This window comes from Phoca vitulina, unplaced genomic scaffold, assembly GCF_004348235.1.
Source record: "Phoca vitulina isolate PV1807 unplaced genomic scaffold, GSC_HSeal_1.0 scaffold41, whole genome shotgun sequence".
Taxonomy (NCBI): Eukaryota; Metazoa; Chordata; class Mammalia; order Carnivora; family Phocidae; genus Phoca; species Phoca vitulina.
The window spans coordinates 2,736,791-2,751,260 of record NW_022589744.1 but is presented as its reverse complement, the minus strand read 5'-3'; the positions used below and the strand labels follow the sequence as shown (position 1 = coordinate 2,751,260).

The window sequence follows — 14,470 nt, the reverse complement described above, 5'->3', positions numbered from 1 at the left end:
CCCTGAAGACTATGAGTCCCCACCTCTGCTCAGCACCTTGTGGCCTCAGTGCTCCCAGTGGGGCGCACACAGCATCACTTACCCAGAGAGCATCACTGACTCAGACTGGTAGGGCAGGCTCATCTGCACAGTAAAAAGTTCTGTGTAGAGAATCATCATCCAGAAACTTCCTCCTCCAGCTTGCAGCCCCAAACAGCATTGTGTGGGCAAGGCTAAGGTCCCTAGGGGGTCCGTCTGCTTTAATCACAGAGTCTGAATTATTTCTAATAAGACAATTGATTTTATAGCCAAGAGGGTGTTCCTAAGGCGTTTTGAGATGTATTTTCTCTAAATAATACAATATTGATTTGCTTAGTAGTAAATTCCTCTCTTTGTAGAAGATATTGCATCTGCTGCCCAGAGTTTGTCTGATTTAGTAAATATTTTGCATTTGTGAGATAGTTAATGAAGGTTAATTTTTTTCCCCCTTAGATGCCTAGAATGGGTAAGCTGGAACTTTACATTCCCATACACCTTTAAAAAGACTGCTTCTGACCACAAATTTGAATTATATTATTGTTTTGACCAAACTAAAAATGCTGAGTAGAGTCTATTTCTCACATCTTTATCCCTTTGGCATGGAATTAACAGTACGTTGACAGAAAAACCCCACAAGGAGCCACCTTCTCAGGGTCTAAATATAAGACACGCAGACTCTTAGCTTTTTGCTTAGTTATGATGCCGACCTAATGCTTATATTCATACATGCGGTCATAGCAAACGGGGGTGGTCGTACATTTGAGAATGTGCTTTTACTTAGATTATTCTGATTTAATGAAATAATTGGAAAATTTCCCCGCCTGTATGAAATCTAACCTGTATCTGTGCTATTTTCCTTTCGTTTTTCTGCTATTTGTTAAAATGTGTTTGGATTCGGCAATCTGTGGATTGTATTTTCTGGTGAGTGGTGTTTATCAACTCTCCATGTAGCATTTCATACCCTGTAGGTGCTGAGTCTTGTTTGGTCCCATGTGATGCCACTAGGAAGCTTGTCCTTTCATCATGTTCCTGGACGTAAAGGCTCAGTGTGTAGACCTAAGAGGATTGAGGTCAGAGTATTTAAGAGGCTTTCTCGGGAGGGAAAGTCTTGCCAACTTCCCTGATCTGAGTTGCTGGGGTTTTGGTCTAGTTCTCTAATCAGACTCCGTTTCCTGTGTCTGGACGCCCCCACCCCACTGCCAGGTCTGTAAGACAAAGCACGCGTCCGCAGCCTGGCCTGTAAGACAAAGCACGGTGGGCAGAAGCAGCCTTGAAAATGAGGTCTAAATACCCAGGAGAAGGACAGAGCAAACTTCAGTCAGAAGGACTCCATTCTGGAAACAGCCCTGTGCCAGCACCGAGCTGCTGGGACTCCATTGGAAAGGGGCGTCTTGGGCGGCAGGTGGGGCCCCGACACAGCCAGGTCCCTGAGAGCCTGGTCCTGTAGGCCTTCCACGTCACCCTTACTCACGTGGCTCTCGGCACCATTTCAAGTTCGTGAACCCCGGCCCGTCAGAGGATGGACATGTTTCTGAGAAAGCAGTGCTTCTCCAGACTGCATGAAAAAAAAATCCTCTGCTTTGGGAATATGATGGTATTATTTTGTCATATACTTCTGAAGTACCGTTTTTTCCCTAGTAGAGTCTGGTATAAAATGTTTTACTTCTTCCTGTGAGGGTGTTACCTTATATGTTGATGGGTAATTGGCTGTCATTTAATTTTAAAAGCAAGGGAAAAAAGCCGTTCCAAAAGTACTTCGTTTGGGAGAAAAAGGCCTGGAAAAATGGACCGTTAACTTTTTTTTTTTTAACATGAAGGACCCCTTTGGGAATCGGAGAGCTCCGGGTCCTTCTCCCTGGAAATGCCTGCACGTGTACCGCTTTGGCTCAGTTTCTGGGAGTACTGAGAGCCTCTGAAAGCCCATCCATAGCTAAGAACCTAATCCCAGAAGTGATTCTAGAACACACTTCTTCGCTCCCTCAGTGATGAGCATATAGGAATACCCTGAGTCTAAATGCCAGGGAGAGAGCAACCCACAACATTTTCCTTAATGGTGAATCTCTCCAAAGAGGAGGCTGTGGCAGGGCCTCTGCTTTGTCCACGGCCTTTTTTCAGTCCCCTTTAAAGTGTACAAATGATCGGGCCCGGGGGGAGCCTCTAGAAGATGCTGCTCACCCTGTGGGAAGCCCCACTTGTAGCGAGTTTGTTCGTGTCCTCACGTTATTACCCTGAGGGTGATAGTGACACACGGCAATCTGTGTTGCTTTAGTCTAGTGAAGTCCCTTCTCTTTGAAATGTGTGTATACTTTTTATCTGTAGACATTTTTCCTTTAATCTTTATTTCCCAAATAGCCGCCCTGTTACATGTTGTAGTTAACATCACTTTGGGGCAATAAGGTGCTCAGAGTGGAATTCGGGTAGCGAGCTGAGCAGTCGTAACTTTAGGAATTGACCCGGAGAGGACCAGAGTGAGGCAGTAAGGGAAATGTTCTGCACGCCGTCTGCTCTCTGAAGGAACCGTGGCTTTGGAGGAGGGCATTTCCTGTAAGGCACTTGGCCTGTTCATGCTCCACCACTGCAGCCTGGGTCCAGTGTGCCAGTCCCCCCAGGGGGGCCCCTGCGACCTCCGTACTGGGTCACGGGTCCACAGTATACCCCAAACCACCACCCCCCTGAAGCGCCTGAGTCTGGGGAGCCAAGTGGCTGCAGCCCACGCTGTGGCCCGGGCAGGCTCTGGGGGTGTACGCACGCATGTGTCTGTGGTGCCGATTTCACTCAGAGAAAATGCGTACGTTCTCATGTGTGGCCACCTCCCTGGGCTGTTTCATCTAATTATGCATCCTTCATGTAAAGCATTTTTTGGAGCTGCCTTTTAGAACTGCCTCCAGAGTCTGTGACATTCTTTTAACTATTCTGAGCACCAGCAAGTCATCCTGCTTTGTAAGATGGATTGGATCTTGGAGAAGGTGTTGGAAGTTGTTCAGAGGCAATGGAGATTATGAGACCAAGAAATAAAACGGTTGGTCCAAGATAGAGCATCAGTGATAAAATAATTCACTTTTTCTTACGTGTCTGACTCCAAGCACATGTCCAAAAAGATTTTTAGCAGGGACAGCAAAACTAGAATTAGCCCTTTAAGGTGGCTCTTTGAAAGGATATCATCCTCATCTGGATTCTAAGATGCGTTTTTAAAAAGTAGGCTTATTACGTTCTAGCACCCCTTATATAAGTAAGAATGTGCAGTGTATCTTTCTCTCAAGTTCATGCTGACATCATGAGATCATTAAATGCACGTTCAGTTATAAAGCTGAGTATCAGCCAAACATTGAGTGACACATTTAATTAGCTAAGTATTGGGTGCCATGTAGAGGTACCGTTTGCTCAAAATCAGAATTTCATGTCACCTGGTCTACTTTAACTGATATGGCATTGTCTAAATTATTAACTTCAAGCCACAAAATTTATTCTGTTGTCTGTCCTGCGGAGGATTAATTCGGGAACCTGAGAGCTCTCTGCAGTGCTCAGCCTTTGGCATCTTTTGCTTCAGGTCTGGAGGCTGCCAGATGACAAATACCAGTGGGGACAAGACGGGATGGTGGCTCAGCAGGTTTCACTGCAGCCCCATCTCGAGGCAGCATGCTGTGCCGCGTGGATGGGGAGCAGGCTCCCTGTGCGGTGAGGACACAGACGACTCCGTCTGAGAGCGCCTGGTCTGAGAGCCAGGGAGCCCAGGCACCGTACTGATGGACAGGGACAATAGATGTCTCAGATGGCTGTGTTAGCTTTGGGGATTTGCCTCCCTGACTCCTCATCTCAAGCCCCAATTTGGGCTTTCTTGGGAATAATATTTTGCTGGCACATTTTACATAAAAGATCTCTGTGAGGGCTGCCCAACCATGGAAAAGTTCTGAAATGGCTTTGCGACCAAGGAGCATCCATAAGCATTCCTGGACTAGCCAGGACTCTAATGGAAGGAGGAAGAGTCAGTTAGGTACTGTCCCCATGGCCAGGGACAAGAGGCTTTTGTATCTGCAGGGGGAGTTTCCCTTTAACTGTATGCTCAAGCCTGTTGGCTGAAACAGCTGGCTCTCATGTTTCAGAGCTGGGGTGGAGGAGGATCCCCGTGTCCTGCCAGGGAGGACACTTGCAAGGTCTGCTTACAGTCGGGCTCCTGTTTCAGGGGTGGAGATTTCAGCCCCACCCTTCCAGGGCTGGGGCCTCTGCTGGGCCTTCAAGTCTGCACTCGTGTGTGTACTCTGCCCTTGGGTGCCCTTAGCCCCCATGGGCTAAGAGATGGCTGCCCCTGTGAGCATCAGAGGAAGACCCCAAAAGGGATTGCACCTGTAGGGACAGGACCTAAGTCCCATTGCCTTTCCCTGTCCTGGTAGTTTTGTCCTTATCAGAAGTACAAGGCCTCACCTCTGCTTTGTGACCATTTGGTTGCTTAGTAGTGTTCAGAGACTACTCTGTCCCTTGGTGGCTTCATCGCAATGAAGTCTCTGAGCCTCAGAGATGGACCCTGCCTCTCTGCTTCTCTGAAGCAAAGCCACCATCTAGGGAGGGAACTGCCTTTTGTGGGGCCAAAGCTCAGCCAAGAACCCCGCCCCACCCCACCCCGGGCTGGAGAGGGGCACTTGCTACTGCTGGTGATCTAGTAACCCCCCTGACTCTGGAAACTGAGTATCCAACCTGGCAGGATTAATGAGGGACTTTGCTCATTGATGAGGCTTTGTAATTATTTTTTTTTTTAAGATTTTATTTATTTATTTGACAGAGAGAGACACAGCGAGAGAGGGAACACAAGCAGGGGGAGGGGGAGAGGGAGAAGCAGGCTTCCCGCCGAGCAGGAAGCCCGATGTGGGACTCGATCCCAGGACTCTGGGATCATGACGTGAGTCAAAGGCAGATGCTTAACGACTGAGCCACCCAGGCGCCCCATATTTATTTTTAAAATGGTTTTTAAATTTGTATTTCTCCAGGAAACTTCCTGGGTTCTCCCGTCAGTTGCTTCCCAGAGTCCCTTGAGATTTGTCACTTGTGATCATTGGCTTTTTCTCTGGCCTTCCGGAGCTAAGGCAGTATGGGATAGGATACGTAGTTTCACTAGGAAGGAGTCTTGAGTCAAAATGAACCTGGAGGTGACTAAGGAAGCATCATAGTTGTTGAGCTCAGCCAGAGTCAGGGGCTTGCCTGAACATCCCTGTCATGGGTGAGAGGAGGTTATGTCACCAACATAAGCTGTCACCTCACCCCTGTAACCATCATTCTTCCCATTCACCCTCCCACTTGGCTAAGTAGCTGCCGTGTTGATGAGATCACTGCATTTTGTGTGGACGGCATCACACTCCCGCCACCTGTCCTGATGCATGCACAAAATGGAACTCTTGAGGCCCAAGTCCTCTGTGCTGCTCCCAGGGGCCTTGGCACTGAAGAGTGTCCCGGGCAGCCTGGCCAATCCGAGGACTCTTGGATTGGGCCCCTTCTTTCCTGGGCGGGGTGGGCGGAGTGAGGCCATGTTAGTGCTGGTGCTGGTGGAGCATGTGTGTTCTCTCTCTAAGCAGAGCCTGAAGGGCAGGCTACGGTGGTGACTCTGCCCTGATCAGTTGCAGGCCCAGGGCGTACTGTCTGGCAGACAGCGATGAGGAGTCCTCCAGTGCTGGCTCCTCTGAGGAGGATGATGCTCCAGAGCCCAGCGCCGGAGACAAACCACCTCTCCCGGGGGCCGAAGGGTAAGTGGATCCGGTTTCCAGAGGCTCCAGGGGTCAGGGTACCAAGTTGGGAGTGAGCTTCCCACCCCCCCACCCCCCCACCCCCCCAGCCCCGTTCCTAGTAATCTTTCTTCCTCCTTCACATTGAGTGAATGGTTTTTGCATTAAGAACCCAAAGTGGCTTAAACTTCCAGGCTGCAGAGCAAAAAAGACCCGCATAGCTTTCCTTAGCTAACAAGGTCCCCCATCAGAATGGCTTTCTCAGGCCACTGAAGAAAAGTATTATTTTCTAAAGATTTTATTTAAATTCAAGTTAGTTAGCATATATTGTATTATTAGTTTCAGGGGTAGAATTCAGTGATTCATCACTTGCATGTAAGAAAATTCTGAATAGAGAACTGAGGGGCGCACTTGTGGCACAGCGTGCGCAACACCTCCCCCTGCTGTCGACGGAGGGCACTGCGCCCCCTCGGTCCAGTCGCCCTTCTGTTGAGCTCCGGGCATTTCTTTGGTGTGTTTTGAAGATGTGGGTCACTTAGCTGATCTTTTGGATCATGAATTTCATTTTCGGGCTCCCTTTGCCTGTTACTTAGACTATGGCATAATCAGAGTATTTACACAGCTTCTCTGTAAGGATCTTTTAGTTATTTAAAGTGAGTTGAAGAGACGAAGATTATAAAGAAACCAGAGATTCAGAAGCACTGGTAAGAAAATATCAGCCTATTCACTTTTGAAATCCAACAGAAGGTGGAGAGAATCCAGACGTTTGAGGAGTTGATACTAAAGTTTGTGGGTGTTATTTGAAATCTACCCTCTTGACCTTCTTAGGAATCACTGCTTTTCCCTACACACATACACATACTATTCCTGACACTCTGAAACTCTGGAGGATTTTAAAAAGCAAATATCCTCTCTTCCTAGGGCAGTCTTATGGTAGATAGGACCTGATAGAAAAGCTTGCTTTCTTGGCCTGCTAGCCTGTCAGCTTGATTAGCAGTTTTCTTTAGAAAGAAGCTCTAAGCGCTTTGAAAAGTAGTTGCCACTTAAAGCTGATAAGACGTCACCTAAAAGGCAGTCCGTTAACGACTGTATTTTATGTCCCTGTTGATGCAGCATGATTTCTTATTTGATGTGTAGAGATGGGGAGGTTTCTCTAAGAGGACACAGGATTTATAAGCAGTAGTTGAGGTGTATTAAGGAGGACAGGTGAGATGCCTTCTCTGCACTGTGAGGACTTTGTCTCTCCACTGGTCACGACCTGGGCTCTGTCTGATCTCTACACCTTCTCTAAAGTAGTAGTTTCTCAGTTGGAGGTGATTTTGCCCCCCCCCCCCCAGTGGACCCTGAGCAATGTCTGGAGACATTTTTATTATCATGACTGGGGGAAGCATGCTATTGACGTCTAGACGGTTGAGGCCAGAGATGCTGCTAAACCACGTACAGGAATACAGAGGGCAGCCCCAACCACAAAGAATTAGCCCGTCCAAAACGTCAGTGGTGCTTCGGTTGAGAAACTCCGGTCTAAAGTAAGGTGAACGCTGAGCCACAGAGTTTTTGTGTGTGGAGGAGCAAAGTTTATACTAACACCTGTGTCCCTCATTTAAAGGTATGTTGGAGGTCATCGAACAAGTAAGATTATGAGGTTTGTCGATAAAATTACCAAGTCAAAATACTTCCAAAAAGCAACAGAGACAGAGTTCATTAAAAAGAAAATTGAAGAAGTCTCCAATACACCCCTGCTGCTAACCGTAGAAGTACAAGAATGCCGAGGAACCCTGGCGGTCAACATTCCACCCCCTCCGACTGACCGAATATGGTGCGTATAACCTCTCGCGGGACCATCCATATCCCAGCCTGCCTACCACCGCCATTATGGAGAAGTACCTTCTCCTGGGCAGAAGCACTGTCAGATGTTCTTCAGGGAACCTTCATGTCCGTTGCAAATCCAATTCTGCTTTTTTCTGTGAATGGTTAATTCACATTGAAAGCTTCATCTTCACATGTATCTCTTCTTGGTCTTCCTCCCCTTCAAAGCCAGCTCTTTCCCCCAGTTAGAAGAGCCACCCTCGGTAGAGCTCTTACTCTCTGCCTGGCCTGGGGTGTAGCTGCTTCACCTGGTCAGTCCTCACAGCATCCTGCGGAGATAGGTACCACTGTTACCCCACTTTACGGAGGGGGATCATGCATCCGGCAGAGCCCGAGGTACTTAGGGAAGACTCCCCGGGTTAGACCTAAATGTTAAGGAGGCAGAGCCCGTGTACTTGGTAATTGTGGTAGAAGGTCTACCCAAGGAGTTGTCATCGAATGAACCAGTGGTTCTCAACCCTATCTGCATATCACAGTCACCTGGGGACTTGTTAAAAACAAAGATGTACCCAGCCCCCAGGATCCAGGACATGGGGGACTAAGCCAAGATTGAGAACCACTGGAATAACCTATTATTCATGGGTCCAGCAGAAGAAAATCACTATCTGTGAACTGCAGTTTAAAATTGTCATTCCAGATCGTTTAAAATGTATACAAGTGTATACAGTGATTGCAGGAAACTTCATTGTACCAGAAACTACGTTGGCATGAAAAAAGATAGCTCTGTTCTATCCCAGAGTGAAACTATCATGCTGGTGCATACCCCTGGCGTTTAGAAGGGCTTATGAGAATGATCAGAAGACAGTTTTTGAATTGAATAACCATTTGATGATGATACCAGTGTTTCCCAGTAAAAACTTTAAAATACCTTTTTAGATTTTATTTTTAGAGAGTAATATTTTCATTGTAAAAAAAAAAAAGGGAACAAATGAAAAAAAGTGGAGGGGAAAAAAAGCCTCTAATCTTACCGCCCACAAATAACCACCATTAATATCTTACTGTCCAGTCTTCCAAACCTAACAAGAAAAAATTTTTTAAAAGTAAGAGTTGATGTATTTCTTCACTTTCATGCTTTAAGATGTATCAGTTACAGGTGACACAAGGCTTCTGGGGGAGTACTACCCAGGGCATTTGTTATGAATCCATAAAGTTAAGTATAGATCTTGAGAGTGTTTAGAAATGCTTATAGCAATTTGACATTTTCGTTGTAATTTTTAAAACATTGATCCATGACAAATGGAAGTTTTTAGGTAATTTGATAGCACACAGTCTCTTGTCTAGATCCTTTACCAACAGTTTTGAATGCCAGTCTGCTCCACTGGGAAGCCTTAATAAGCATGCTGTGCGGGATGGAATGAAAAAGCAGGTTATAGAACGTTCTCTATTTACATATACATATTAGGAGTGTGGGGAAAATTGACCCTGCTTCTCTCAGTAGTCCTGTCTTGGGGTAAGATTCAGGGAGAGGCAGTATCTTTCACATTCTGCTTTGTACACATGTATTTTGGGGGGTTTGTAATGTACATATGCTACCTTTATTAAAATAGCAACAAGAAAGATCCTTGCCATTTCAGGAAAAACAAAAAACCAGAAAACAACGCCCAGGTCAGACTTTTCCAGTGGTGCTTTCTAAATTTCCCAGCTTGTCAGAACTGTTCTCAGGTCATCACAGCCCTACACATAGTCCAGGGACGTAGGAGCTCACAATTCCTGTTTGCTGCCTTGAATCATTTTTAGAGGGGATTTTCAGAGTAAGAACATTTACATAGGGATGAAGCCCTGAGTAGATGAACAGTGTTTGCTGTTGGTACTTGTCTACTTCCTCTCTTTGCATCTAAATGTAGTTGTTTACTACTTGTCTTCTTCAAAAAGGTATGGTTTCCGGAAGCCACCATATGTAGAGCTGAAAGCTCGGCCAAAACTTGGAGAGAGAGAAGTGACTTTAGTTCATGTGACAGACTGGATAGAGAAGAAACTGGAACAAGAGTTTCAGGTAAACATGTGGTGTCACCTGGTGTGCGTTTCACCTGAGTCTCAAAGCTCAGGGCAGAACAGAGGTTCTGAAGTGCATCTGGGTCAGGATCCTCTTTTGAGAATCTAATGAAAGCTATGGGCCCTCATCCCAGGAAAGTACCCATCATGATCAAACGGGCCTAACGCTTTACGTACAGTTTGAGAAACCCTGAACCTTATCCACAGAACCCTGTAAAGTAAGTAGTTCAGAGGAAGCCCCAAAGGTGCGTTCACTAGGCCAGAGCTCATTCTCCAAGCCTGTCCTTCTGCTTTCTGCCCCCAAAGCTAATAGCAGTGTAGCCGAGGCCCCGGGATGAACCATCAGATATTCGAGGCACATATGTCTTCCAAGGTGTTATGGATTGGCAAACAATTTACTTCGTAAATGAGTTTCACCTTTTGAAGGAGACCTCCTATTTTGGCAGTGGTATATTTTGAGCTCTTGTCTTTAAAATTTTATACTTGTATTTAAAAGCTATGGATTGGGCGCCTGGGTGGCTCAGTCGTTAAGCGTCTGCCTTCGGCTCAGGTCATGATCCCAGGGTCCTGGGATCGAGTCCCACATCGGGCTCCCTGCTCAGTGGGAAGCCTGCTTCTCCCTCTCCCACTCCCCCTGCTTGTGTTCCTGCTCTCGCTGTCAAATAAATAAATAAAATCTTAAAAAAATAAAAAAAAATAAAAAAAAAAATAAAAGCTATGGATTAACTGAAAACCAATTGCTGGAAAGGTTAGTAATAGCACCAAGTGAAAAAGTACTTTGAACCCAGTGGGGGAAAGACAACCTTTAGTTTTTAACTTTTCCCTAGATCCTACAATAGGCATTAGAGTGGGTCATCTCTTTCAGGGATATTGGGGTACAGGGAGCACAAAGAAAGGACGAGGGAGCAGAGGTTGGCATCTGGTTTTGTTTTGTTAAGATGTATTTATTTTAGAGAGTGTGGGGAGGGGCAGAGGGAGAGGGAGAGAATCTCAAGCAGACTCCCTCCAGAGTGTGAAGCCCATCGCAAAGACCGCGGCTCAGTCTCACAATCCTGAGATCATGACCGGAGTCGAAATCGAGTTGGACACTCAGTTGACTGAGCCACCCAGGCACCCTGGCACCTGGTATTTTTGAGGCAAGTTGGGAAGTTGATGGGTAATTGCTACAACCTCCAATAGCCACCTTTTTTTGCTTTTGTGTATGCTTTTGTAAGAGGGCATTACTGGAGACTGAATGCATTGCCAAAATTCAAGTGCGTAAAATTAGTTTATAAACAGGACAGGCAAAGCACCATTACTATCAATCACTGATTATTCTTTGTGCGTTCATTATAGGACTTCTTTCATACATAGCTTTGTCTGGTTCTGGGTGAAAAAAATTAGCTTACATTTTGTTGCTAAGATTTAACTGGATAAATTCACTTGGAATTTGTGTTCTGGACATAGCAATTTGGAAATACTATGAGCCCGTGAAGCCAGTTCTCTTTAAGTAATGGTATTGAATATTTATGAATTCATGAGTTTTATCATATGTACATGAAATCAAAGGCTGCTTCCACCCCAGAGCTGACTTACCGGGTTCTTCTGTTCACGTGCTGATGTGATTCAACTCTTTTTTAAGTGTGGCAGAGGAACTAGTTTAGAATGTGCACAAAAAGTTGTTTGATATGTACTTTTTAAAACTTCTCCAAAGCCTAAAATGATCAGAACAGAGTAGGGGGACAGCCTGAGAAAAGAACATTCTTCCACATGGCTGTTTCTTTCTACAGAAAGTTTTTGTCATGCCAAACATGGATGATGTCTATATCCCCATAATGCACTCAGCCATGGACCCTCGCTCCGCTTCCTGCCTCCTCAAAGACCCACTTGCGGAGGCTGCTGATCAGCTGTGATGGGTGAAGATCTGACCTTCCCAGTATCATGAGACCTAGCGCAAGGTGTGGGGTTCTCGGCTGCCTTCTGTGCTGTAGCATTGGCCTCTCCTCGTGCCACAGCTTCTACCCTCCACCTGCTGGTGCCCATTCCACCGCGAGGTGTCATTCCACGCGTCCAGGAACTGGTCTCTGGGTTGCCGGCTGCAAAGCTGACTCAGCAGAGGAGACTGTGGAAGAACCACCACGGTGGACCCAGAGCCTACAGATGACTCACACCGTGGCTTTTTTGAGTCTACCAGTTTCTGTGGCCGCAAAAGAACACAGTAAGAGTAAAGCTGTACAACTGGAAAGCTGTCCCCTTGCCTTGACCCCTCCAAAGCTTTTCCTCAGGCAGCCAGTGCACAATGGGACATTTTCTCACTTCTAGTTTGTGGGGGATGCAGCCCTCCACACTGCCAGAGAAGGTCAGTTCAGGAACATGTGGAGGGTGGGGAGTGGAATTTTGTGAACCATTTCATTGATGATAAAGAGATACGCATAGCAACTTTTCATATTGTGCATTTTGGAAGCAAGTAGCCATAGCACGCACGCACACACACACACACATTTGATCAGCTGGGGTGGGGACAGTGGGATTTGTGAACATTAAGCAAAGCCATGAGATCAAACCATCCCAAGCCTTCTATCAATGATACAATCACCTGATTTCTAACTAATCCCAAACGTTTTCCTGAGACATGAGCATGTGTGAAAATGTCCAATACTGCACATAATGAGTGGATTGGAGTGTGGGCAGAAAGCCAGAGCCACAGCTTTCTATCTGGCACCTCCTACGTGCTCTGTGCTTCATATAGGCATCTTAAATGCTTTGTTCATCTAACTGGTTTAGGATATTTTGAGGTTGTGGGCAGTTTCCTCTTCTGACAGCCAAAACGGAGAACTCTCTTACCACCTTTGAGAGTCGAGACCAAGTTTGCTCAACATTAAACACTACATTATCTAAAAATCCATGTGACCTTTCTTTAATGTTGCCAACCTTATTTTGTGCATTTGTGTCAGAATCTTTAGTTTACAAGTTTGGGGGCTCTCTAGGTGTATAATTTGCTTTGAGAAGTACTCTTAAAACAATTTTTATTGTTTAAAGCTGCATTCAACATCAAAACTACCGTGGGTAACTTTTGATAACTTACATCTGTGGACAAAGCTAATAGTGGTTTTTTAAACAGCACCTTGCCTGAACATGACTTTAAAGAAATTAATATATTGAAAAAATATATTTGAACCCTTGATTACTTTAAATGCACCATTAAACATTTGACTTAAATTATTTGATCATTCCAGTTGGTGTACTGTTCTAATTTCTCAGTGTGTAGGCCGATTTGCCGGTCAGTCCGCATGTCTTGTTCACTGGTCTATAATTTTTGTGCAATAACTAAAGGCAAAGGACTAGATGCACTACTGTGTAAAGAGATTACACGACTACCCTATTGCACTTAATCAAATAGTATGTGGGGATTTACAATCGCTTGCGTTGTTTCACAAAATAAATATCTCAATGTCAAATACTAGATAAGCATCCAAGTTATTTCTACTCAATCCTTTTTGGATAATAGGGAGAGAATAAACAGTGTGTAGAGGTCACTTGGGCACTCAGCTGCCAAAGCAGCTTACATTTCCTGGGTGATCACCAGATGGGCTTTCTAATATTGCCAGGTGGTCCTCACCTCAGCGGATTTTAAAACACCCGAGGGGCAGTCTGGTTTCTGTGCTGGATCTTACACCCTCAATAGCCTCCTTAATCCTGTGAACTTGGAGCGCCCTGCAGTTACTACACACCAAAGCAGTTTAAACACTGCCCTCATGCATCCTGGCCCTTCAACAGTGCTGCCTTGTACTCAGAACTGATACACCTTTCACCTAAACCCAGGTGAGATGGCTCACCACCACCAATCATCTAGACCGGGAAGGAGTGTGCATCTACTTAGGTGCCTGATGTGACCAGAAATGCGTAAAATTTAATTCACCTTTACAACGACCTCCTTTAGGCTAACTGGGCTAATTTGTCCAAAGCCTTTATCCCCATGCTGGGCACAGTATACAAATAAGAGCTGGCCCTAAATGGTAGTTTTTCTAAATGGGTCGCTGCTACACCTTAGCCAGGCGTTTTTAAATTCATGCAGCTTCAAGACTGAAACCAGTTCCGGGGCCCTTCAACTGCTCACACTTAGCTGCCGCCCCCCCTTCAGAGGCCATCCACGCCGCGGTTAACCTGCAGGTCTCGAGATCACGGACGATAGGACTTACAGGACAGGTACAGAAACGTGCGGGGCACTGAGTAGCAGGGCCTACGGGATCCCCGACGTCTCTCCAGGGCGCTTCAACCTCGGCTACGAGGACTGAGGCTGGAGTCGTCGCAACGCCTCCCTCCCCGGAAAACCTCCCGCCCCCTGCAGCCGGGTGCCGCCGTGTCGCTCGCGGTTAAAAGGGCCGCCGGCGGGAGAACCAGGCGGCCCCAGTTATGCGCAAGCGCGTACTCTGGCGCTGCAGCCTGACCCCCGGCGCCACGCGCAGGCGCAGCGGGGGCTCAAAAGCAGCGCGTCGCGACAAGGAACACAACACCAGCGCTGGGATCAAACCATTTTATTGAAGGGCTTCGGGGAATGGTCCGAGGGGAGGAGGACAGGGAGATGCGACGTCCTCGGCCCGGCCGGAACCTGCAAGAATGAGAGCGGGGGGTTAGCGGGTGTGCGCCCGCAAGCCCGTTCCCTGCCCGCCGCAACCCCGGAGGCCCGGCTCAGATTGTAGTTCGCATCACCCGCATCAGCAGTCTAACACGTGCTTTTTTGGGAGTGTCATCACTGCAGGCCCCCCGCGACCCACCCGGCTCCCGGGCCGACCCGCCGGAGCCCGGCACAGACACATCTCACCTTCTCAGCGTCACAGTCCCCGAAAGACTGATCCCCTTCCTCCGGCTTCTACTTAAGGAGCTGACAGGAGGCGGTTGGGCGGGCC

The 14,470-nt window shown here is 46.8% G+C and overlaps 1 protein-coding gene, 1 long non-coding RNA gene and 2 other non-coding genes across 7 annotated transcripts in view; 1 reads left to right on the top strand and 3 right to left on the bottom strand.

The window, feature by feature from the left end:
• The window catches only part of TEX2 (testis expressed 2), a 98,797-nt gene extending 85,771 nt beyond the window's left edge, over nt 1-13,026 (top strand). The window contains exons 9-12 of one of the 4 annotated variants that reach the window (XM_032429368.1): nt 5,628-5,747; nt 7,333-7,542; nt 9,465-9,585; nt 11,354-13,026. In XM_032429368.1, coding sequence (XP_032285259.1) covers nt 5,628-5,747; nt 7,333-7,542; nt 9,465-9,585; nt 11,354-11,476 — 574 coding nt within the window. In that variant the 3' untranslated portion in view covers nt 11,477-13,026. The other 3 variants (XM_032429366.1, XM_032429367.1, XM_032429369.1) reach the window with 3 other exon arrangements.
• Nucleotides 13,027-13,921: 895 nt separating this feature from the next.
• Nucleotides 13,922-14,055, bottom strand: LOC116648171. Its single transcript, XR_004302456.1, has one exon. It is a non-coding gene; the product is annotated as a small nucleolar RNA SNORA76 (small nucleolar RNA).
• Nucleotides 14,056-14,083: 28 nt separating this feature from the next.
• Nucleotides 14,084-14,470, bottom strand: LOC116647825. The gene is made up of 2 exons (XR_004302403.1): nt 14,386-14,470; nt 14,084-14,172 (listed from the first exon to the last, which is right to left on the bottom strand). It is a non-coding gene; the product is annotated as an uncharacterized LOC116647825 (long non-coding RNA).
• On the bottom strand, nt 14,251-14,320 carry LOC116648168. The gene has a single exon (XR_004302454.1). It is a non-coding gene; the product is annotated as a small nucleolar RNA SNORD104 (small nucleolar RNA).